The following is a 26,153-nucleotide window of genomic DNA, read 5'->3' as shown; positions in this document are numbered from 1 at the left end:
CAAACAAAATAATCTCAGAAGCTGCTGCATGGATTTAAATTACCCCACAGGCTCATTGATACTACCCTCAGCACAGTTCATGACATGTTAATCTAAAGCCACATAATCAGTTCTTACTGTTCTCTGAAGTGGCAATAAACATAACTCTACTTGCACTGCCACATCGAAAGAAGAAATTGAAACAGAAAAGCAGGCACCAGATGAATGGAAGATTGGTGAGAGGTAGGCTAATGAAAGTAGCATCTGCTGTAAACAATGGTGCATACCCCTAATTCAACACTATTTACAGATACACTTTCTAGTGTGAAAAACATTCGTGATATTTGTACTTCAAAGCTGTTTGGGCCACACACACAATGTTGTGAATCAGTGTTACTGGTCACTGGATAAATTTTATGTGGTATACCTTATTATCATCATAATTTATGAAGTGAATGATCCTAAAAGTATACTCTTCTGGCCTAAACCTGCAATTTGAATTATTTTCACAAACACATAGCTATAGGGAGAGGGTGAACAGACTGGGGCTGTTTTCCCTGGAGCATCGGAGGCTGAGTTTATAAAATCATGAGGGGCATGGATAGGATAAATAGACAAGGTCTTTTGCCTGAGGTGGGGGAAGTCCAGAGCTAGAGGGCATAGGTTTAGGGGGAAGAGGGCGAAGATATAAAAGAGACCTAAGGGGCAACTTTTTCATGCAGAGGGTGATGCATGTGTGGAATGGGCTGCCAGTGTAAGTGGTGGAGGCTGGTATAATTGCAACTTTTTTTTAAGATTAGATTCCCTACAGTGTGGAAACAGGCTCAACCAGTCCTCACCAACCCTCCGAAGAGCAACCCATCCAGACCCATTTCACTGACTAAAGCACCTAACACTATGGGCAATTTAACATGGTCAATTGACCTGATCTGCACATCTTTGGACTGTGGGAAGAAACCGGAGCACCCAGAGTAAACCCACACAGACACAGGGAGAATGTACAGTCACCCGAAGCTGGAATTGAACCTGGGACCCTAGTGCTGTGAAGCTGCAGTGCTAACCACTGAGCCACTGTGCTACCCTGTTAAAAGGCATCTGGATAGGTATATGAATAGGAAGGGTTTGGAGGGATATGTGCCAGCTGCTTACAGGTGGAACTAGATTGGGTTGGGATATCAGGTCAGCAAGGATGAGTTGGACTGAAGGGTCTGTTTCCGTGCTGTACATCTCTATAACACGGCGCAAACACACTTCTGCAGTAAATAGGTCATTGAAGAATTTGCAAGTTAAAAAAGGCTTTCCCCAACAGCTTATGTTCGTTTATTTTCTCCATAATGGATTCAACTGACAAAGGAAACAGATCAGTTTTTCACACTCAGTCATTTCCTCAAAGTGGAACTTAAATGAGAAAATGAAGATTTCGCTTTCAAATTTAAATGCACACATTCCAACAACAAGACTGCACACTCTAGGTCATGGACTAATCAAAATCATTTTCTGTTCCAAAGTGAAGATAGGTTCGAAGGACTCATCTCTGATTCAAATCAAACTAAGTTTCTAAGTTATTTTTGTCTGTCCCGTGTAGATTGTTATGTGATGGTAAGAACAGGATAACTTTTATAGGTTTGCTTAAAAAAAAACAGGTAAGTGTACTTACTGGTTCTGGTGTTTGGTTCCCTGGATGTGTGCCTGATACTGTTCTATTGAGTTCAGAACAATGTTACAGGTGTTACAGGGATAGCCTTTAGCAGCAGCAGCTGTGAAAGATTATAATTTAGTTACCTACCGTAATAAACAACCGTTAAATAATGCAATTACCTGCCTAAAAGTACAGTTATCAAAAGTTGAAATTTCAAGGAAGCTAATTTTGTCATTATTTATTTAGCTGCCTGGTTTCCTTTCCTCATGCTTTATCACTTAACAACAATGGTTTTACACATGCTTTACAGCTTGATTAAAATCACTTTTACCTTTATTCTAGGAGCAGAATTTAGGGCAAGATAGTCCAAATTTATGGTCAACAGTATTAACACAAATTTCAGTCATCATCAATAAAGAAATATGGACAGGCTATTAGTTTTAAGGTTGTTAATCCAAACGGAGGCTCCCCCAAAAGATGCCTTTAGTATGGTTATGAAAAGAATAGTGGGGGGGAGAAAAGGGTCAATAGATAAACGAGTCAAGCAGGAGGAATTAAGCTTACAAGTAATCTATTAACTTGTCTCGTGTAGATTGTTGTGTGATGCAAGCATAGTAATTATGGATCTACACAAAACCTCTGGAGGAACCTGTGATCAGAGGCATACCACAGGATTGGTGCTGGGTGCTGCTTTGCGTCATTTATATAAATGATTTGGATGTGAATATAAGAGACGTGGTTAGTAAGTTTTCAGAGAATACTAAAATAGGTATTGTAGTGGACAATGCAGAAGATCATCTCAGAGTTCACGGGATCTTGATCAGATGGGCCATTGGACCATGGCAGATGGAGTTTATTTTAGATAAATGTGAGATGTTGCATTTTGATAAGGCAAACCAGGGCAGGGCTCTTACCCTTAATGGTAAGGCCCTTGGACGTGTTGCCAATCAAAGAGACCTAGGAGTGTAGGTGTATAATTCCTTGACAGTGGAGTGGCAGGAGATACAGCGGTTGTCTTCATTAGTCAGCGTATCGAGTATAAGAGTTGGGATGTGGTGTTGTGGCTGTACAGGACATTGGTAAGGCCGCTTTTAGCATACTACATACAGTTCTGGTTGCCGTTCTTTAGGAAGGATGTTGTTAAACTTGAGAAGGTACAGAAAAGATTTATAAGGATGTTGCCAGGGTTGTAGGGTTTGAACTATGAAGAAGAGGCTAAATAGACCGGGGCCTTTTTCCCCTGGAGCGTCAGAGGCTGAGGAGTGACCTTAGAGGTTTATAAATTCATGAGGGGCATGATCAGGATGAATAGCCAAAATCTTTTCCCTCGGATATGCCTAAAACTAGAGGGCATAGGGTCTGTTTCTGTGCCGTGTGAATCTATGACTGTATTCTATCTATGAATCTATAACAGGAGAAACCTGTACAATTTTGGGCTTCACACTAAAGGAAGGATGCTGATACAACATAGAGGCTGCAGGACACATTCCAAGAAGTTCCACCTTGTGTTAGGAAATATAAATGTGAACCTAATCCTAACCACACAAATAGAATAGTTTGCACTGGAGCAGAGAATATTAGGATGGTAGTATGGTAGAGTTGCAAAACAAATCTGTTAGTGGTCGAGAGGTTCAGAATAAGAAGCTAAATTAGTTACTGTATCTTGGTTTTCATAACATTTCAGAATAGATGAATATTAAAATTTTTAACTCACTCACAGAATATGGGCATTGCTAAATTACTCATGAGACACAACTGAGTGACCTATTGAGCTATTTCCAAGGACGGTATAAGTCAGCACATTGCTACGAGTATGGAGTCACATATTGGCCAGAGTGCATAAAAGCAACAAATTTACAGATTTGCTTCCCCAAAAGGACACTGCTGAATGGATCAGTTTTAACAACAGAGTCTTTTCATGGTCACTATTACAAGCGTTTATTAAAACTGATTTAACTGATTGAACTTCAATTTCCTCCTGCCAAGGTGAGATTTGAACTTGTCCTCAGATCATTACTCAGGCTTCTGAAATGCTGTGCCAGTAACATAACCACTATATTACTAACCAAGAAGGCTGAAATTTGCTGTGTAGCAAACTTAATTGGAAGTGTATAATTACCAGCTATTCTTTTATGAACAGGAAAATTGGGAAAGGATCAGGATGGGGCTGTACTGAAAAAACTCTCAATAACACAGGTAGAATTCATAAGTAGTAACAATTGCAAGACTGATGAAAATGGTCTAGAGACCTCCTCAAAGTGATAATGTGGTTAGGTTTGGAACTGCAGAAATAGAGTTCAGGGAATCGGGTAGCAAAATCAATACTTCAATTTCACAGATTACAAAATCACCTCAAATAATAAAAGGAAATTAATTTCTTGAATGGATTTGGAACAATGCAAGAATGAAAGCGATCCACTCAGTTTTTTGTGTTTGTTCCAACATTCAGTTGGATAAACGCTAATCTATAATTAAATTTGATTTGCCCACCTTTTTTCTATATTCCTCAGAGACCTTTATGCTGCTGCACAACTATTACAAACCCAAGCTAATTGGAAACAATGGTCTATTTGTGTTTTCCATTGTTATGCAATTATAATTTGTACATAATGAATCTATGCACTCCCTCAGATTTATCTGTTGATACTTTCCCTCTAAACTTCTTTCACCTATAAAATCCTCATTTACATTTCAGGCTTTGGTCCTGATTTTCAAATTTCACATCTAAAACCTTGTAATCGATCTTTCCTTTTACAGATACATCACCTGCTGCACATTTCCATAATTCTCTGTTTCTATTTTACACATCAGCAATTGCAGTTCTCCCATTTGTTCTGCTTTTAAAGGAAATCAATTTGTTTTCTTGTTTTGTTAATGTAGTTCTTTCAAATATTCATCTGCTTCAGTAAAATATTAAGTTACATAACTCTGAAAAGTGATGCTCATATAGATTTAATGAAACTTTAGTGGTCCAGACTTAATGGGCCAAAAGGCCTCTTCTAATAATGAGAATCTGTAGGATTCTCATTATTTTAGTTAATACTGAGACAAAATAAAATTTTTTTTGAAACAAAGAATATTTTGCATTTTTCAAACTTTACAGGTGGTGTGTAAAGCTTTAGCTACTCAGTGAGCTAGGTATTCTGGGTTGACCTGATATAAAATGGGTTGCAGATTCCTGCTTCTGGTGTAGCCCTTAATTGTCCTGATGTGTTTTTTTGGCTATGTATACTGCAAGAATACGAATTACATGTTAGTTAAATCTAACAGCATATACAAAAGTCAGTGCAGAAGGCAATCATTCAAAACATGGAGGAGTAATCTATGCAAATACAGCCTTGCATAGGCCCCATGACGTAAGAGACATTATTTTTAGAAAAATGGCAGTCAGCATATTATTGTGAAAGCAGATTTCAGCAGCAAATTTTCACCCAAAAAGTGACCAGTGATTCAGCCTCATGTATTGTTATTACAATGGAGCAAAAATAGGACTAAGTGAGCACTACGTGACATTCAACTTTATCACAGCTAGGCAGAAAGCTGAAGTATTTGTTGCAGAGAACATAAGAGAATATCTTGTCCTTATGAAAATGCATCACCAAGTTCTCATCTTGCCGCTCATATTTCCAGTTTGAATTGTTTGACTATTTTCTGCTTTTGTAGAGAACAGCAAAGGCACACAAGCCTACTAGGAATATAAATAGCACCTCAGTTGTCTATACTGAAAAACTGGTTCTCCAAAGGGATAGACATAGATGGCAGAAAGATACAAAATAGAAACAATAAAGCAGTGATTGACAAAAATGATTTCACTGTTTTGTTATTTTTGTTCCTAAAACTCTGGGTTATGCACTTTGAAGGTCACATTTGAACTTAGAGCTATGAAACAAAATCTTTTTACAACCACTCATAATTCAAACAAATACCAGTAGTTTGGGTAGGTCAAGTTACAAAAAAAAAGCCAAAGGTGACAGTTCTGATAAGATAAATTGAGCTTTGTCGCAGAGGAGAAAACTATTTGGTAAGTGTACCTCAGATATGCGACAATATCAATATCGCTCAAAACAAAGCTTGCCTGTACCTCAGCACACATCAAAACAAGAAATTGACATTTCTAACTGTACAACGTTAAACCAAATACATGATCACTAATGAAATTCACCAAAGATCCTTAGACAGCATCTTTCAAATCTACAACCACTTCCATCTAAAACGACAAGGGCAGCAGATACATTGGAACAGCATCATCCTTAAGTTTCCCTCCAAGCCACTCACTATGCTGACTTGGATATATATTGCTGCTCCTTCACTGTCACTGGGTCAAAATCCTGGAAATCCCTCCCTGATAGCAGAGTGGGTCAACCAACAGCAGATGAACTGCAGCAGTTAAAGAAGGCAGCTTAGCACTGCCTCAAGGGTAACTAGGGACAGGCAATAAACACTGGCTGGCCAGCCGGCAATGCCCACATCCCACAAATGAATTTTAAAAAGGCTCAACTGGATCAAACCAGTGACTAGCCAAGCCTTACACACTAGCCAAGCCTTAATTTTCTAGATAGGTCAACATTACTTCATGTTAGCTGTGGCTGTGGGAGCAGTTATTTACACATAAGCTCATACCAAATCCTAGAGGAAATGCAAACAGTGTAGGTTAAGCTACTACATGCTTCATAGGAAACAGCACAAACACCCACTGTCTTGTTTTACAAACAATGAAGAAACATTCTACAGGCTACCTGTGAACCAGACCCCAGAAAGAACATCAAAACTGATATTTTTTACGCAGTTGCATAGACAAATGGCATAATAAAGTCCAATTTGTTTTCTGGATATCGAAGATTTTAGCCATGTGCTAATGACAGTGACATAACTGCAGGCCAACAGTACAGTTGTTTGAAGTTTGCCTGTTTTCAAATTGAAAAATTCTGTTCAATTCTTATGTGAAATTTGTTTCAAACTTAGCGGAAAACATTTCCAAATGGCCAGATGCAGTGAACAAATGGTTTACAAAACATGTTGGATGATGTTGGTTTTCAATTATCCAGCAAGTACTGCAAGGTCACAAACAACCAAATATTGTATCAGCAATACAAATTGTTCATTTCAAATAAAGTGTTGATCCTGTAATTAACTATAATGTAGGTCGTGCTTAGAATCTCAACTCATGAACAAAATATATTGAACTGTGGATACCAATTGTGTTTTGTTTTCTTGATGAATACATAAATATTCTACAGAACAAGAAGATGCACTAGCTTTGGACTGAAATAAATAGTGACTTTCCCTTTATAAACAATAGAAAGTGAGCAACATCTAACCTACATATTAAGCAGTCATATAAGACTCCAATTCATTTTTCCACTAAATAAGGTAAATTTGGAAGTCTATTCATCTAATTATGGCTTGGTGATAGATTTATTTTTTAATGTGCTAGCCACAGAAAAAAAACTCCAAATTATTAAATTCCACACGCTTTTCTAAGTTTAATACTGCTTTTCAAATGTTAATATTGAAGGTGCATGTACTTTACAATAAGTATGAAAGTTTCCAGAGATTATTACCATTTATTCCACTGATTTCTGAGAGCTGGTTTTGATTTTATATAAAATCAGCTGCTTAAGGATAGGATACAATATTTAACCCAGAAATAAAAATAACAGAAATGCTGATAATCTGAAATAAAAATATTAGAAATACACAGGAGGCATATCAGAATCTGGAAAAAAAAGATGATGGATTGATGGTTTGGATGTAAACTTCCTTTAGTGCTAATGTAAGGCCTCTGTTAGCAATGTAATCTTTACTTTAGCAGACGTTGTGAGGCCTGCATGTATTTCCAACATTTAACCCCCTTTCTATCCACACATGCTATACAACGCCCTAGCTGTCTTCAACTTTTATACTCACAGTTATTATCAGTTTGCCCCAGTTGCTCCAACAACTTTGCTTTTGTCTCACGCTTCTTGTGTCTTTTACCCACATAGTGTTGTTTAGCAATAGCAGGATGGTTAAAAAAAGCTTGACACAGACTACAGTACTTGTCAGGATCACTGCTCCCAGGTTCAACATTCAACTGCACAGCAGAAGTTGGGGCATTTTCTTTCTTTGCCTTTGGGGCAGCTGCAACAGAAGAAAACATCCAAGATGCTCACAGTCAACTGATCTGGAGAATGATAAATGTATCTTCATGTAATCTTGAAAAACATTATCACAAAGGAGATTTCATTTAGACAGCTATGAATTGAAAAGCATATGAAAAGCATGTTGCTTATAAACAACAAGGGCAAATAGTAACTGCAAGAGAATTGTTTTGAGAAATTTTCACCCTAACCAATTTAAAGTTTTGCAATACAGATTTATGGAGAAACAAACCAAATGCCTGTTCCTAGTTTTTATTTTTGCAATCAAAACACTGCCAATGATTTCAAATAGTGACAGGATATAAAATACCATTAAATGAAGTCTCATCTGATGAAATTTCTAAACTGAACATACAATTACACTTAATTACAAGATAACTGGAAACATCATTGCTAATTTGTAGAAATTGCCTTCAAGTACAAAAACAAATTCCAGAATAGAAATAAAATGTTGATCCTGTAATTAACTATAATGTAGGTTGCACTTACAATCTCAACTACCTCTTCTAAGTACTCAAACGTCATGGCCTACACCTGAATAGAAAATTCACAAGCTCCTTCAGCCATATGTAAATGGAAATCCATTAAAAGGTATTTATAAATTGTTCTGTTACCTCCAGGATAACTACACTTTGCCATTTTCGAAGTGCTACTCTTCCTCTTTTACATTCATACCTGGCCCCATTCTCCATCAGACACACCCAGAGCTGGAGCTTATGAAACTGTTGCCTATTCATTCAACTTACAGCCTTCGTCTTTTACCATCACACAGAAAGTAAGAGTGCAGCTAATAGAGAGAAAACAAATTATTTGCCAATAGCAATTTCTAGAACTTACACACTGGTTTAGCTCTAGAATCTCATCTCTCCAAACACAGAGCAAAGACTTAGCATAGCTCAGTCTATAAGAACACATGCACAGGAGCAAGCCATTCAGATTATTGAGCCATATCCCTATATGTCACCAGATTATTGAGCCATATCCCTATATGTCACCAGATTATTGAGCCATATCCCTATATGTCACCAGATTATTGAGCCATATCCCTATATGTCACCAGATTATTGAGCCATATCCCTATATGTCACCAGATTATTGAGCCATATCCCTATATGTCACCAGATTATTGAGCCATATCCCTATATGTCACCAGATTATTGAGCCATATCCCTATATGTCACCAGATTATTGAGCCATATCCCTATATGTCACCAGATTATTGAGCCATATCCCTATATGTCACCAGATTATTGAGCCATATCCCTATATGTCACCAGATTATTGAGCCATATCCCTATATGTCACCAGATTATTGAGCCATATCCCTATATGTCACCAGATTATTGAGCCATATCCCTATATGTCACCAGATTATTGAGCCATATCCCTATATGTCACCAGTATTTAATAATCTGTCAATCTTTATTTTAAAGATACTCAATGGCTGAGATTCCACAACTCTCTGGAGTAGAGAATCAAGACTCTCAATCTTCTTAATAAAACAATTGCTCTTTATAGAGTAATAGAGTCAAACGGCAGAGAAACAGACTCTTCGGTCCAACCAATGCATGCCAACCATATTCCCAAATTAACTAGGTGTGCCTGCATTTGGCCCATAGCCCTCCAAACATTTGTTCATGGACTTATCTAAATGTCTTTCAAATTTATAACTGTACCCACATTCATCACTTCCTCCTGAAGTTCATCCCACAAATGAACCATTGTGTAAAAGATTGCCCCTGTCTTTTTAAAATCTTTCTCCTCTTACCTTACCTTAGAAGGCAAGCATGCTAAATGCCTTCTTAACCACCCTATCTATCTATATGTCATGTAAATTTCAAAGAATTATGTACCTGAACCCTTTAAAAAAACTGTCAAAGCTTTTTCATGTTAACTCATCAGGACAGATGCAAGAACATCAATCTTCAAAGGGAAAACAATTTATACGGTACAAGAAAAGGACACTGTTTGTTTGACAAGTGCGATGTGGTTAGTTGAGGCTTATGAATGGAGACTACACCAGGAAACAATTCTCCCTGAGATTTTTGTTTACATTCGTAAAGCATGCTGACTTCGATCGACTGTAGCACTGGTTGAGAACTGCTTTACTCCCTGCTTTTATTTATTTATTTTTTTAAAAAGAGCAATGTCAGGTTTTGTTTGCAGCTGACAGACCCTTGCACATGAATAGATATAGCTTACAGTAAGTCTAAGTGAGCCACGTTGAGAGTGCAACATTCTTAAGTTGCTTGTTAGCACAATTATTAATACGTGAAGAACTGTTTGGCAAGTACTGTCCAACAGTGAATTTACACCGAATGTTCTGAGGTTGACAGCCATGGGAATCATTGTCATAGTGAATGCTCAGGTCAATGTCTCAACTAGAGACCACTTATCAAGCAATCAGCACCCTTCTCACATAAAATATAAATTGTTACTTCCCTTAAGATTTTAAAAAATATTTTTAATAGAAACTTTAAAGCTTTTACAGAACATCTATATTAAAAAAAGTAATACCAAAATACAGAAAGATAGAGGCAGTACAATAATGTCATATGACTATACTATTAATAATGAACTACCTACTATTCCACCAGAACTAACCTATCTACTTAACTTAAACTACAAACCAATTAAATAAAAATTAAACTAAACACAAATAACTTCAATATCTCTCTACTTTATTCTATTTCATTCACCACACCTCCACTGAGGCTCCCTCCCAGGGCCCCATGGGCGCCCAGATTAATTCCCATGGCTATAAAACGGCCCTAATTAATATAATTTAGAAAGGGCTGCCATGTCTTGTAAAACTGCTCGGTTTTGTGGTGCACCATATTTGTGAGGTAGTCTCGAGGGAGATGCTTCATTACCAGCCTGCGTCACCCCATAAGACCTAGTTGTTTTTCCAATGTCCAATTCATTAATATGTTCTTCCTCGCACAGTGGATAAGAATGTGACACAATCTCTTCCCGTGTTCCCCCAGAGAAGGCAAATTTGGCAACCCCAGAAGAAGAAATACCTGATCCACTTAACTTCAAACTCCAGGATGTCCTTTAGCTCCGTTACCATAACACCCCAGTATCTCTGGATCTTACAACATGACCAATAGCAGTGTGTGAGAGTCCCCCTACTAATTTTACATTTGGGACAACCTGGAGATGCTCCTCTCTTGAACTTAGCCAGCCTCTCTGGCATCATATCAGCCCTGTGTAAAATCACAATTGCATGGCTCGCATTCTGTTACATACTGAAATTCTCCTTACATTTTCCCATACCTCCAATGAGATATTTTCTCCTAGCTCTCGATTCCACATCCTACAGAGTCCCTCCACATCCCCTAAGGCACATGCATTCTGTAAATGATACAAAGTACTAACTGAAAGAGCGCCGTAAACCGGAGCACTCTTTTTCTCCATGGCTGAATTGTAAAACTGAGCCAGGAGCGTGGTCTTCCTCTGTATGAATTCCCTTATCTGAAAGTACTGGATGAGGTCCCTATTAGACAATCCCTATTTCTGACTTAGCTGGCTAAATGACATCAAGACCTCCCCTCGAACAATGGGAACGGCATTCTATCCCTCAAAACAGGCACCTCCACTAATCCCCCCACCGACTTGGCTTCCAATTTTGTAAAGTTAATCTTGTAGCACAAAAAACTGCCAAATAAATTAATTGCTAGAATCAATCGAGGAACGGACTCCTCTGAATTGGCCAAGAACAAAAGGACGTCATCAGCATATAGGGTGACCTTACGCTCCCCATCCCACCCCTGCCACTACAATTTCAGGATCCCTCCTGATAGCCTCAGCTAATGGCTCAATTGCAAAGGTAAATAACAGCGGTGAAAGAGGACACCCCTGTCGACTACCTCTCCCAATATTAAAGTTATCTGACTTAGTGCCGTTTGTAATGACTGCTGCCTTAGGATCATTATACAACACCAACACCCATCTCGCAAAGGCTCCCCCTAGAACAAAGCGCTGAGGACCCCAAACAGGTACGGCCATTCTTTTCTGCGTCTAGAGACACCACCAAGCCCGGGATCAACCTTTGCTGGCATAACTGCACTATGTTTAGTACCCTCCTGATATTGGAGGAGCTACGGCCCTTAACAAAACCCGTCTGATCTTCTTTTATAATATGGGGCAGGACCTTTTCCAACCTCAGGGGCAGCACCTTGGATAGAATTTTAAAATCTACATTCAGCAGTGAAATTGGTCAATATTGAGCACATTCTTCAGGGTCTTTTCCCTTCTTTAAAATTAGGGCGATATCAGCCTCCATAAGTGAGGGCGGCAGACAATCCCATGTATATGAATAGCTATACATCCCCAGAAATGGCTCCACCAACACATTAATGAATTCCTTCTAGAATGGACTTGGGAATCCATCTGGCTTTGGTACTTTGCCACCCTGGAGATGCTTTATTGCTTCCTGCATGTCCTGTACCGTCATAGGTGCATTCAACAGGGAAACCTGTTCGCGTTTATACTGGGTTGGTCCAGGTTCTCAAAAAAGGACGGCATTCTCGCTGCACCGTGTTCACCTCCCTCCAACCGATATAACTCTGCAAAGTATTCCCTAAATCTAACACTGATCTTCTTCAACTCACAGGTAACCGTGCCAGCCCTCTCTCTAACAGACATAATAGATTGGGAAGCATTTTTCTTACCAGCCAAATATTTACCTGGTTTATATCCAAATTCTAATTCTTCGTTTAGCAAAGGAGACCTCTTACTTTGCCAGCTGTGTGCAATAAGTCTAGAGCTGTGAACTGCTGCAGCTTGACCAAAAAGAGCCTATTATACTATACTTCCTCAGCTTTCTGCAGCTGGATCTCCAGCATCCTTTGTTGCTCCTCCCTCTGCCTCCTTCTAGTCATTGAATAGAAAATAATCAGGTCTTGTAAATATACCTTAGTGGCCTCCCAAAGTATTGCCGGATTACTGGGTGTACCAGAGTTGATATCCCAGAAGGCCCTGAACTCTCTTATAATGTACTCAACGAATTTGCTATCCCTTAACAGGAATGGGTCCATACGCCACTGCCGTGCATTTATTCCGTCAGCCTTGATTTTAACATCTAACTACACTGGCATTTGGTCCGAGATAGTTACATTCCCAATTTTGCATACCAATGTTCTGTCCAAACAATCCAATGGCATTAAAAAACACGTCAATTCTCGTATGGCACTTGTGGGGGTTGGAATAGAAAGTAAAGTCTCTTCCATTAGGGTGGAGGTGCCTCCACACATCCCAACTCCTCACACAGGTCCACCAACTGCTGAGACTGTGTTGGCATACCTGCCAGGCCCTTGGCACCCTGTCTACCTTGGAATCTGTTAGGCTATTAAACTCCCCCCCCCCCTCCATGATCATGCAGTGCACCCCAAGACTCATTAATTTAGTGACTACATCAATTAGACATTTAAGAGGGTGCGCCAGGACAACACACATTCAAGATGCCATACGCTTCTCCATGTATTAGAGCTTTAAGAATAATGAACCGTCTATGTTCTTCCTTAGTTTGCTCAGTTACCTGGAAAGGGAGGTTCCTTCTTACCAGTATAGCTATTCCTCTATCTTGGAGCTAAAAGAGGCAAAGAATACCCTATCACAACACCCCTGCTCCAGTTTCAGATGTTCCTTATCAGTTAAATGCGTCTCCTACAGCAGGGCGATGTCCATCCTTTCCTTCCTAAGGCTTAACAGCGCACCTTCTTTCTTTAAATGGGAGAATGGCTCCCTTTTGCATTCCAGGAGCACCACCGGAATAAATCACTGGTCATCCAGGGCAGCCCCTGGTTTCCCAGGAGGAGGAATTTTATCTGCGGTGCAGCAAGCAACAGACACTCTATAAAGTCTAACACCTATTCTAATTAAAACTACTACAACTAAAAAACGAATCACTACATCTAACTTAAGTAAACACCCAAATAACCCCTAATTCACTAGAGATGTCCTCTCTTGCCCATAGGGGGCATTCCTCCCAATCCTCGCTACCATCCTTACTCGCTTTAGCTGAGACTGTGCCCTAGCCCCAGGCAATTCACAAATGAAGAAAATCTGTTATTCGATGTAGGTTTGCTCGCTGCTCTGCAAGGTTCATTTCCAGACGTTTCCTCGCCCTACTACTTCGCCCTACATCTTTAGTAGGCCTGCCGAAGCACTGCTGATAATTCGTGCTTTCTATTTATATATTTGGGTTACCAATGTCATTTCCTGTTCTTTTTCTCAGGAGGTGGTAGATGGGGTCTAACTCGATGTGTTTGTTGATAGAGTTCCAGTTGGAATGCCATGCTTCTAGAAATTCTCGTGCATGTCTATGTTTGGCTTGTCCTAGGATGGATGTGTTGTCCCAGTCAAAGTAGTGTCCTTCCTTATCTGTATGTAAGAATACTAGTGAGAGAGGGTCATGTCTTTTTGTGGCTAGTTGATGTTCATTTACATTGTTAGAATGTAAATAACAGATTGTAACAGAATGAGAGTTAACAATGGATGCCCATCCCCACCCCATACCATTATCGGTACAAATGCACCCCCCTTCCCCAGAGTCCTTTAATTCAGAGAATTCACAAAGTCCTTTGCCTTTTCTGCAGAATCAAAATTATATACTGGTCCTCCATGAGCGAAATGTAACATGGCTGGGTATCCCAAGGAATATTAAATGTTCAGATCCCTTAATTTTCTCTCAACTTCATCAAACGCCCTTCTCTTCTTAATTCTGGTTCTTGAGAAGTCCTGAAAAAACATTATCTTTAGCCTTTGTGCATTAAAGCCTGTGAATCTCTTCCCAGTCTTCTTGATGTTTCAATCAATAACTGTTTTTCTTTATAATGCAGGAGTCACACTAGGACAGCTCAGGGACATGGGCTCGACCTGGGCTTGCACATTGCAATCCAGCAGGCGCGCTCCACATTCAATAGGTCCAACTCCAACTCCAGCCCCAGGAACTTCAGAGCCATTTCTCCAAGAAGCCAACCAGGTTTTTGCCTTCCTCGCGTTCCGGAAGACCCACAAGCCGGAGGTTTTCTCTATTTTTATTTTACAGGTTGTCCACTTGCTCCTGAAGGACCCAAACCTGGTCTTCCAGTATTCGGATACTTCCTGCTGAGATGTCCGTCACAGTCCTCTCCTCCACTGCCTCTACTCGGTCCAACAATTGAACTTCCTGCTCATGCTTTTTCAGCATAGCAGACAGCGGTTCCATCGCTGCTTCAAATCTTTTCTCGGAGTTTGGCAAAATGCTGCTGCCCCATTAAATCCAAAGGGGCCGGCCCGGGAGTTTGAGCAATGGTACCCTGATGCAGTAGGGGAGTGCCCTGCCTGCTGTACTCCTTTCAGCCCCTTTCCTTTATTTGTTTTCATTCTGGTCTTAAAGCTGTCACACCACAATTTTAGCCGCTCCAAATGTTTTGCAAGTTTATATTTTAGCAATTTTTTCTCCTAGGAGTAGTTAATGGGGGGGGGGGGGGGGGGGGTGTAAAGGTCCATCTTGCCATGAATTATGGCACAGAGCCCAGCACAGCAGACCACTCAGACCGCCACCATCTTTGCCTTGCTCTATTTCCCTTAAAATTTAGCGCTCATGCACCTGTACTAATCAAAACAAGATGAACAGCCTCAACAATGGATTTATAGTTTTCAGCAGTGTTCAAACTCTATACTATAGAGTAATTATGGGAACCAATCCTTAGTCATGGCTGGAGAAGGTAAGTGTTGTGTTTTAAGTACCACACTAGATAACGTGATGAATTACGGATAAACCAGGGTACATTCTGGCCTTTGATTTATTGTTCCAATTACACTCCAATCTATGCAGCAGATCTGAAGCAGTAGAAAATTCAATTTTAAGATACAAGTAAAAAAACAAAATTTGAGTAGTCTTAGTCTTAATTGTCTTGTGCTTATTTTTTATTAGTATTCTTTGATTTTACACTCCCAAACCATGGGAAACATCTTACTTGCACTTATCCTGTCAATCTCAAAGTATTTCATCTGTTTGATGAGATCATCATTCACTCTTCAAAACTCTAGAGAATATGGGTCCAATTTGTCCAACCACTCTTCATCGAACAATCCCACTATCCTGGGAAAAAGTCTGATGAACATTTATGGCACATCCTTTTGGCAATAATATGTTCCAAAGGGGACAAAAACTGCACATTATACTTCACATTTTCAGCATTGATATGTTAGAGGGAAAAAACTAAATTCAAACCCTATTCCAAGACTAGAATCTGATACTCCAGTGCAATACTGAGAAAATGCTGTGTTGTCAAGACATGATGTCCTTAATATGTAATAAAGCAATTTGTTCCTGCAATTCAACTGGATATGAGCTAGTAACTGACAATACTTGAAAAATAGGATGTTTCTCCTGGTATCCTGGCAAACATTTCTTTCTCAACTACTGAGAACACAAAACAATGAGTCACTTCTGAGAGTAGATACTGGGGTAACTAACAAAGCTGCCATTTCCAACACTTCTTTAAAACACTCTTACATGAGTGCAAACAGCTTTTAGCAACTCTACAGGGAGCAATTCAGCTGCGGCCCTACAGGAATACAAGAAGTACCGGAAAAAAACTTAATTGGAAGAGCAAAAATTGGGCAAGAGAAAGGATTTGTGAACAAGATTAGGGAGAACCCTAAGATATTTTATAAATACATTAAAGGAAAGAGGTTAATCAGGAAAAAAGTAGGGCCAATTAGGGACCAAGAGTACAACCTGTTTGTGAAGCTGCAGGGAATTGGAAGGGTATTGAACGAACACTTCTCTTTGGTCTTCATTTTGGAAAAGGAGCACGTAGGTACGGAATACAGGAAAAGGGACTGTGAGGAACTTGCACAGTTTGACACAAAAAATGGGGAGGTGTTGGAGGCTCTAATGGGCTTTAAAACAGATATATTCCCTGGCCTGGATGAATTGCATCCCATGCTGCTATGGGAGGGGAGGCAGAAAATTGCAGGGACTTTGGCATAAATTTTTAATTCCTCTCTGGACATGGGGAAAGTGCCAGAGGACTGGAGGATGGCGAATGTGGTTCCACTTTTTAAGAAGGGTGGTAGAGATGAAGCAGGAAATTACAGACCAGTGAGTATCACTTAATCATAGAGTCATAGAGTTATACAGCATGGAAACAGGCCCTTCAAACCAACCCGCCCATGCCGGCCAGATAAACCAAACCAAACTAGTCCCACCTGCCAGCACCCAGCCGACATCCCTCCAAACCCTTCCTATTCATATACCTATCCAAATGCCTCTTAAATGTTGCAGTTGTACCAATCTCCACCACTTCCTCTGGCAGCTCATTCCATACACGTACCACCCTCTGTGTGGAAATGTTGCCCTTTAGGTCCCTTTTATATCTTTCCCCTCTCACCCTAAATTTATGCCCTCTAGTTCTGGACTCACCCACCCCAGGGAAAAGAGACTTTGTCTATTTATCCTATCCATGCCCCTCATGATTTTATAACCCTCTATAAAGGTCACCCCTCAGCCCCCGACACTCCAGGGAAAATAGCCCCAGCCTGTTCAGCCTCTCCCTGTAGCTCAAATCCTCCAACCCTGGCAACAGCTTTGTAAATCTTTTCTGAACCTTTTCAAGTTTCACAACATCCTTCCGGTAGGAAGGAGACCAGAACTGCATGCAATATTCCAATATTGGTCCAACCAATGTCCTGTACAGCCGCATCATGACCTCCCAACCCGTGTACTCAATACTATGACCAATAAAGGAAAGCATACCAAACGCCTTATTCACTATCCTATCGACCTGTGACTCCACTTTCAAGGTGCTATGAACCTGCACTCCAAGGTCTCTTTGTTCAGCAACACTCCCTAGGACCTTACCATTCAGTGTATAAGTCCTGCTAAGATTTGCTTTCCGAAAATGAAGCATCTCACATTTATCTGAATTAAACTCCACCTGCCACTTCTCAGCCCATGGGCCCATCTGGTCAAGATCCTGCTATAATCTGAGGTAACCCTCTTCGCTGTCCACTTCACCACCAATTTTGGTGTCTTCTGCAAACTTACTAACTATACCTCTTATGCTCACATCCAAATCATTTATATAAATGATGAAAAGTAGTGGACTCAGCACCGATCCTTGTGGCACTCCACTGTTCACAGGCCTCCAGTCTGAAAAATAATTGTCCACCACCACCCTCTGTCTTCTACCTTCAAGGCAGTTCTGTATCCAAATGGCTAGTTCTCCCTGTATTCAGTGAGGTCTAACCAGTCTCCTATGGGGAACCTTGTCGAACACCTTCCTGAAGTCCATATAGACCATATCTACTGCTCTGCCCTCATCAATCTTCTTTGTTACTTCTTCAAAAAACTCAATCAAGTTTGAGAGACAGGATTTCCCACGCATAAAGCCATGTAGACTATCCCTAATCAGTCCTTGCCTTTCCAAATACATGTACATCCTGTCCCTCAGGATTCCCTCCAACAATTTGCCCACGACCATCAGGCTCACTGGCCTATAGTCCCCTAGCTTGTCCTTACTACCCTTCTTAAACAGTGGTATCATGTTAGCCAACCTCCAGTCTTCCAGCACCTCACCTGTGACTATCAATGATGCAAATATCTCAGCAAGAGCCCAGCAATCAATTCTCTAGCTTCCCACAGAGTTCTAGGTGCACCTGATCAGGTCCTGGGGATTTATCCGTTCTTAGGCGTTTCAAGACATCCACCACTTGCTCCTCCCTAATATGGACATTTTTCAAGATGTCACCATCTGCTAAATTTCCCTACATTCTATATCTTCCATTTCCTTTTCCACGGTAAATACAGATGCAAAATACTCATTTAGTATCACCCCTATTTTCAGCAGCTCCACACAAAGGCCGCCGTGCTGATCTTTGAGGGGTCCTATTCTCTCCCTAGTTACCCTTTTGTCCTTAATGTATTTGTAAAAACCCTTTGGATTCTCCTTAATTCTATTTGCCAAAGCTATCTCATGTCTCCTTTTTGCCCTCCTGATTTCTCTCAAGTATACTCCTACTTCCTTTATACTCTAAGGATTCACTCAATCTCCCCTGTCTATACCTGACATATGCTTCCTTTTTCTTAACCAAACTCTCAATTTCTTTAGTCATCCAGCATTCCCTATACCTACCAGCCTTTCCTTTCACCCTGACAGGAATATACTTTCTCTGGATTCTTGTTATTTCTGAAGACTTCCCATTTTTCAGCCGTCCCTCTACCTGCGAACATCTGCCTCCAATCAGCTTTCGAAAGTTCTTGCCTAACACTGTCAAAACCGGCCTTTCTCCAATTTAGAACTCCAACTTTTAGATCTGGTCTATTCTTTTCCATCACTATTTTAAAACTAATAGAATTATTGTCGCTGGCCCCAAAGTGCTCCCCCACTGACACCTCAGTAACCTGCCCTGCCTTATTTCCCAAGAGTAGGCCAGGTTTTGCACTTTTTTTAGTAGGTACATCCACATACTGAATCAAAATATTTTCTTGTACATATTTAACAAATTCCTCTCCATCTAAACCCTTAACACTATGGCAATCCCAATCTTTTTGCAAAGATAAAATCCCCCCCATAACCACCCTGTTATTCTTACAGATAGCTGGGATCTCCTTCCAAATTTGTTTCTCAATTTCCCTCTGACTATTTGGGGGTCTATAATACAATCCTAATAAGGTGATCATCTCTTTCTTATTTCTTAGTTCCTAGTTCCACCCAAATCTTACAACCTTTAAAAACTATTTGGAACAAGCACTTCAAATTTCATAATATTCAAGGACAAGTGCAGGAAATTGGGATTAACGCGCTTTTAGGGATAGTTATGCTGTTGCAGACTCATTGAGCTTTTTCTATGCTGTATGAATCTGTGACATTTGAGATAAAGTACAAAATAAGCAAAAGATTTTAAGTCTTAAAAGATGTTCTCACAATGACGCTATTTTAGATTGGGCTACAAGGCACTTGTTTTGATAACCCAACTCCCAATTTTTAAAATCAACTAAATTGCTGATAACCAGGCTTGTAGTCTGGTTAATTTTTTTTGGGGGGGGGGGGGGGGGGGGAGGGGGAGGGGAGGTGGGGAGCGGTGAAAGAAAGGTCTATGACTCTTGATCTGTTAAGGATGTCAACATAGCTCAGGGTGTCACTTTACAGATTCTGGTCACCAAGAATCTGAATCCAAAATGATGGCAGTATAAAAACAAAAAAAAAACAGAACTATGGATGCTGGAAATCCAAAATAAAAACAGAAATTGCTGGAGAAACTCAGCAGGTCTGTCAGCATCTGTTGAGAAAAGCAGAGTCAACGTTTCAATCTAGTGACCCTTTTTCTGAAGGTCTACTACTGGACCTGTTGAGTTTCTCCAGAATTTCGCCTTTTACTGCAGTATAAAAGCAGTTTAAATATCTTTGCTGCTCCAAACAATACTTGTGCGGTACGGCACAAAAGTTATGTTCTCAAAAAGCCAACAGTTCAATCAACAACTTAATTTGAAACTTGATCATTTATAGTTTAGCCATTTGATCCGACTGACTTTCAGTCTCAGCTGCTACCATCATTTGTCCAAAGACCAGTTGGATCCAGTATCTCATTTCTATATTTGCTTTGGAACATCTTCAAATCGTTTGGCCAAAGGCATGAATACTGCAATCCTAACAATACTCTAATACTTAAGTTACATTTTGTTCAACTGTACTAAACGAATAGGCAGTACTTGCTAACTTAAGCAATTTTGACCTGGATAATGTTTTCTACAACAACAAAGTCCACAACAGAACTTGTATCTGTTCTTGGAACTCTGGACTGAATAGATGTCTCCATATTACTGATTATCTGTACTATTTTTAATTCATTAGATAGAACGGTTACAGCACAGAAAGTGACTTAGCTTGTCACGACTGTGCAAGCTTTCTGAAAGAGCAATTCACCCATCCCTATTCTTCCATCCTGTTAATCCCTTCAGGTGCTTTGCAATTGCCTTCTGAAATTCATGATTGAACCTCCCTTCGCCAAGCAGTGTATCCCAGATCCAAAAACCATTTCTAATCATCTCAAACCACTTTCTCTTGGTTCTCAATATGCATGGTTTCTCGCTGTCTTTTCTGTCTAAATCCTTCAATTTTGTGTTTTCTCTCCAAATCTCCCACCACAGGGCGGCACAGCTCAGTGGTTAGCACTGCTGCCTCACAGCGCCAGGAATCCAGGTTCGATTCCAGCCTTGGGCAACTTGTCTGTGGGGAGTTTGCACATTCTATCCATGTCTGTGGGGGTTTCCTCTGGGTGCGCTGGTTTCCTCCCACAATCCAAACATGTACAGGTTAGATGAATTAAGTGTGCTAAATTGCCCATAGTGTTCAGGGATGTATAGGTTAGGTGCATTAGTCAGTGGTAAATATAAGATAATAGGGTAGGGGAACAGGTTTGGGTGGGTTGCTCTTCGGAGGGTCAGTGTGAACATGTTGGCCAAAGGGCTTGTTTCCACACTGTAGAGGTTCTACACCAATCCTTCTCCTACCTAACATCCAGTCACTAACTCACACACCCACCCAACTGCAACCACCAGTTGCTCATTTACATAACAACCTAACGCCTGATTCACTCATTTACCTAACCCTAAATACATCTATTCAATCATTTCACTATCATTTTTAATAATTACTTGTTTAAATATTATTTTATTGCTTTTTTTCCCATAAAACTCATCTTTACTCTAGTGGCAAATATTATAGTCATACAGCGTGGGAATTGGCCCTTTTGTCCAACTCGTCCATGCTGACCAGGTACTAAAAAACAGAATGGTCCCATTTGCCTGTGTTTGGCCCATATACCTTTATACTTACTTCTTTCCACGTATCTGTCCAGAGGTCTTTTAAATGTTGTGCCCACCTCTACCACTTCTTTTAGCAAATTGTTCCATATACTCACCACCCCGGTTGAAAGAGTTGCTCCTAGAGTCTCTTTTACATCTTTCCCTTCACACCTTAAACAATTGCCCACTAGTTTTGAACTCCCCTATCCAAGGGGAAAAAACCTTGGCAATTCACCTTATCTATGCCTTTCATGATTTTACCAACCACTATAAAGGTTACTCTCTCAGCCTCCTACGCTCCAGGGAAAAAAGTCTCAGCCTTCCCATGGAAGACTGGTTAGCAAGGTTAGATCTCATGGAATATAGGGAAAACTAGCCATTTGGATGCAGAACTGGCTCAAAAGGTAGAAGCCAAAGGGTGGTGGTGGAAAGTTGGTTTTCAGATTGGAGGCCTATGACCAGCGGAGTGTTACAAGGATCAGTGCTTGGGGTCCACTACTTTTCATCATTTATATAAATTATTTGGATGTGAGCGTAAGAGGTATAATTAATAAGTTTGCAGATGACACCAAAATTGGAGTAGTGGACAGCGAAGGTGGTTACCTCAGATTACAACAGGATCTTGACCAGATGGGCCAATGGGCTAAGGAGAGGCAGATGGAGTTTAATTTAGATAAATGTGAGGTGCTGCATTTTTGGAAAGTAAATCTTAGCAGGACTTATACACTCAATGGTAAGGTCCTATGGAGAGTTGCTGAACAAAGACACCTTGGAATGCAGGTTAATAGCTCCTTGAAAGTAGAGTTGCAGGTAGATAGAATAGAGGTGGTGGTGTTTGGTATGCTTTCCTTTATTGGTCAGAGTATTGAGTACACGAGTTGGGAGGTCATGTTGCGGCTGTACAGGACATTGGTTAGGCCACTGTTGGAATATTGCGTGTAATTTCAGTCTCCTTCCTATCGGAAAGATGTTGTGAAACTTGAAAGGGTTCAGAAAAGATTTACAAGGATGTTGCCAGGGTTGGAGGATTTGAGCTATAGGGAGAGGTTGGTTCGGCTAGGGCTGTTTTCCTTGGAGTGTTGGAGGTAGAGGCTTATAAAATCATGACGGGCATAGAGAGGGTAAATAGGCAAAGTCTTTTCCCTGGGGTCGGGGAATCCAGAACTAGAGGGCATAGGTTTAGGGTGAGAAGGGAAAGATACAAAAGAGACCTAAGGGGCAACCTTTTCACGCAGAGGGCAGTGCGTGTATGGAATGGGCTACCAGAGGAAGTTGTGGAGGCTAGTACAATTGCAACATTTAAAAGGGATCTGGGTGGGTATATGGATAGGAAGGGTTTGGAGTGATATGGGCCAGGTGCTGGCAAGTGAGACTAGATTGGGTTGGGATATCTAGTCGGCATGAACGAGTTGGACCGAAGTGTCTGATTCTGTGCGGAACATCTCTATGACTCTATCTAGCCTCTCCTTATAACTCAAAACCTCTCCGTAACATCCTTGCAAGCTTTTTTTTTGCACCCATTCCAGGTTAATACCATCCTTCCTATTGCAGGGTGACCAGAATTGTACGTATTCCAAATGTGGCCTTACCCATGTCTTGTATAGCTGTAACATGATGTCCCAACTCCTGTACCATATGCTCTGACCAACGAAGGCAAGCACACCAAACACCATCACTGTCTACTTTTGACACCACTTTCAAGAAACTCTGTACCTGCACTGCTAGGTTTCTCTGTTCCATAACACTCCCAGGGCTCTACAGTTGATTGTGTAAGTCCTGCCTGGGTTTACCTTACTAAAATAGAACACCTCACATTTATCTGAATTCAACTCTATCTGCCATTACTTGGCCCACTAGCCCAGTTGATAAAGATCCTTTGTATTCTGAGATAACCTCCTTCACTGTCCACTATACCACCAAATTTGGTGTCATCCACAAACTTACTAACCATCCCTCCTAAATTCTCATCCAAATACTTTCTATATAAATGATGAACAATAATGGACACAGCATTGATCCTTTCGGCACATCACTGGTCTCAGGCCTCCAGTCTGAACAAACTTTCACCAGCATCCTCTGTCTCCTACATTCAGGCCAATTTTGTATCCAGTTGACTAGCTCACCCTGGATCCCATGTGATCTAATCTTAATAACCAGTCTACCATGCAGAAACTTGTCGAAGGCCTTCCTACAGACCATGTTGGCAATGTCTATTGCTTTGCCTTCATACTTCTTGAACACCTCTGCAAAAATACTTAAAAATTTGAGAGACATGATTTCCCAAAATTTTCTTTATGAAATTTGCTTATAGACCATTCCAAGTCAGAAAAAACTGAAATGTGGCCATGACTATGAAAATGTTAAACAACCAATTTACAGTGACATTAAAAAATGAAAAGTAACTTCCTTTGAGAACATTGGGGTGGAATACAGTTAAACATTTGGAGGAATGCAACAATTTCATTTTCAGGTTTGCAGGAACATGATCAAATAGAACATCAAGCAGTTTACATATTTCCTTACCATTCCCCACCACAATATGGCAAACTTCTTGTCGCAATTTTCAATGCAACTGAACAGATCATGCACTCAAACTTAAGTATCAAGCCTTGACAATACACTCAAGATCACTTACCAGAGGATGCTGGGGTTATTTCATCTTGCTTCTGTTTCAGTTTCAGAGTTTTTGCATGGTTTTTTCCCTGGTAATGGGATTGGGCAACAACTGGTGATGTAAAAGTCATATTACATAGAGGACAATACTTATTCCGATCCACTTCTCCATTGCTACTGTCCTGTAGAAAAGTTCAGAAATGATTGATTGCAATAACTCTACTATTAACATTATTGTTTTAAATTAATCATATCGCAGATCTTTGAACAGCGATTGATCTGATTTGGGTTCATCTGTTAAAATGACAAACACATTCATTTCTCTACACACACAGTATTATTTACTTTTTATTTAAACACGTACATACAAACATGAAAATGTATTTATTTGCATTGTATGCAGACATACTTTAAAAAAAAGATGGACCAGTTGGTGCCCACTGCCTTTAAATGTTGCGTCGTATGTGCCAAGATGTTAAAACTGAGTTATATCCTTCAGCTACAAACTAATAACAAGTAGTCAATAATCTTCCACATTTAATAATTAACACTTAGTCAAAAGACCTACTTAAAGGTACTGAACTGTTAACCACAACTGATTTTCCTTAAAGAAAATACTAAAATCAGTTTGTAAGAACACTTCAGTTTTCTAAACAGAATGCCAACAGGAATTTATAGGTGGACAGGGTAAACAGCATTTTACACACTCAATGCAATGGGCCTCAGTTGATTCAATATTTCATCTTTAATTTTGCCCATCTACAAGGTATTTAAATATGTCTTATCTTTTGTATGTACGTGCACACGTTTAATATGGGTTGTTCTGCTATAACGTGCATTATGTCAACCCGAATTCACTGGAATGCAACTGACAAATTGGGGATGCTGTTTCTAAAGCACGAACTTTTAAAATGTTTGTTGGCTATAACGTGATTACATCGGCAACACTTTAAGCGTTGTTTCTAAAGAGTGATTTTTCTATAATACATGGCCACACAAGAATGCAATCATCGCATTATAGAAGAACTGACTGTATACACACACCCACATCCACAACCAATGATTATAGTTTAGAATCCCTTTGTCTGTAATTTATTATGGACACATGATGTCCTTCAAATAGAAAATAGTCCAGGTACAAAATAAGAAAATTTTTAAAAGGAGCAAAGGAAGATAATCCAAAGTCAAAGCTTTCTGAATGACTAAATATATAAAAGGGTTTTACGACAAATGACTTGTAGAGAAGCAATCATAAAAATCACAAAAATAATTTGGAAAGAACTAAAAAGGATAGAAGATGGGCAAAGGGAATGCACTAGATAAGTGAGAACCCAAAGTTGTCTTTTACCAGTATACAAAAAAGGATAATCAAACAAAATATGGGGCTAATCAAGCAAAAAAGGTCACCTTGAAGAGGCAAAAGGCACAGCCAAGGTGTTAAATTTATATTTTAAATCTGTCTTCATTAAAGAAAGTAATGCCAATGTCACAGTAAAGGAGGCTGCAGTTGAAGAACTGCAAGGAGCAAGTTGAAGGAGCAATTGGTGCGAGTGATGCACAAATTTGTTCCTCTGAAACAGGCAAGGAGGAGTAAGATTAAAGAGTCTTGGATGACAAGAACAGAGGAGCTTCTCGTCAAAAGGAAGGCGGCAGCTTACATAAGGTGGAGGAAGCAAGGTTCTAGCACAGCTTTAGAGGATTACAGGCTTACTAGAATGGAGCTCAAATGACTGAGGAGAGCCATGAGGGGGCACAAAAAAGGCTTCGCAAGAACGATTAGGGAGACCCAAAGGCATTTTACTCATACATGAGGAATAAGAGCATATTCAAGGAGAAGATAGGGCCGGTCAGGGATAGCATAGAGAACTTGTGCACGGAATCGGAGCCTTAAATGAGTTTTTTGCTTCAGTTTTCACCAAGGAAAGGGACCTTGTTGTGAATGAGAACTTTGAGGAGCTGGGAAACAGGCTTGAACAGA

The 26,153-nt window shown here is 40.1% G+C and overlaps 1 protein-coding gene across 4 annotated transcripts in view; it reads right to left on the bottom strand.

Moving 5' to 3' along the window:
* The window catches only part of LOC140492273 (zinc finger protein 346-like), a 52,560-nt gene that overhangs the window by 8,010 nt on the left and 18,397 nt on the right, over positions 1 to 26,153 (bottom strand). For 3 of the 4 annotated variants that reach the window (XM_072591218.1, XM_072591219.1, XM_072591217.1), the window contains 3 exons: positions 24,198 to 24,357; positions 7,526 to 7,738; positions 1,637 to 1,736 (listed from right to left, as the gene is read on the bottom strand). In XM_072591218.1, the coding sequence (XP_072447319.1) occupies positions 1,637 to 1,736; positions 7,526 to 7,738; positions 24,198 to 24,357 (473 nt within the window). The remainder of the gene's footprint in view (positions 1 to 1,636; positions 1,737 to 7,525; positions 7,739 to 24,197; positions 24,358 to 26,153) is intronic. The other variant, XM_072591220.1, reaches the window with a different exon arrangement.

This window comes from Chiloscyllium punctatum, chromosome 20 (assembly GCF_047496795.1).
Source record: "Chiloscyllium punctatum isolate Juve2018m chromosome 20, sChiPun1.3, whole genome shotgun sequence".
Classification (NCBI taxonomy): domain Eukaryota; kingdom Metazoa; phylum Chordata; class Chondrichthyes; order Orectolobiformes; family Hemiscylliidae; genus Chiloscyllium; species Chiloscyllium punctatum.
Note: the sequence above shows the minus strand (reverse complement) of the source record. Positions and strands in the feature narration are given on the sequence as shown.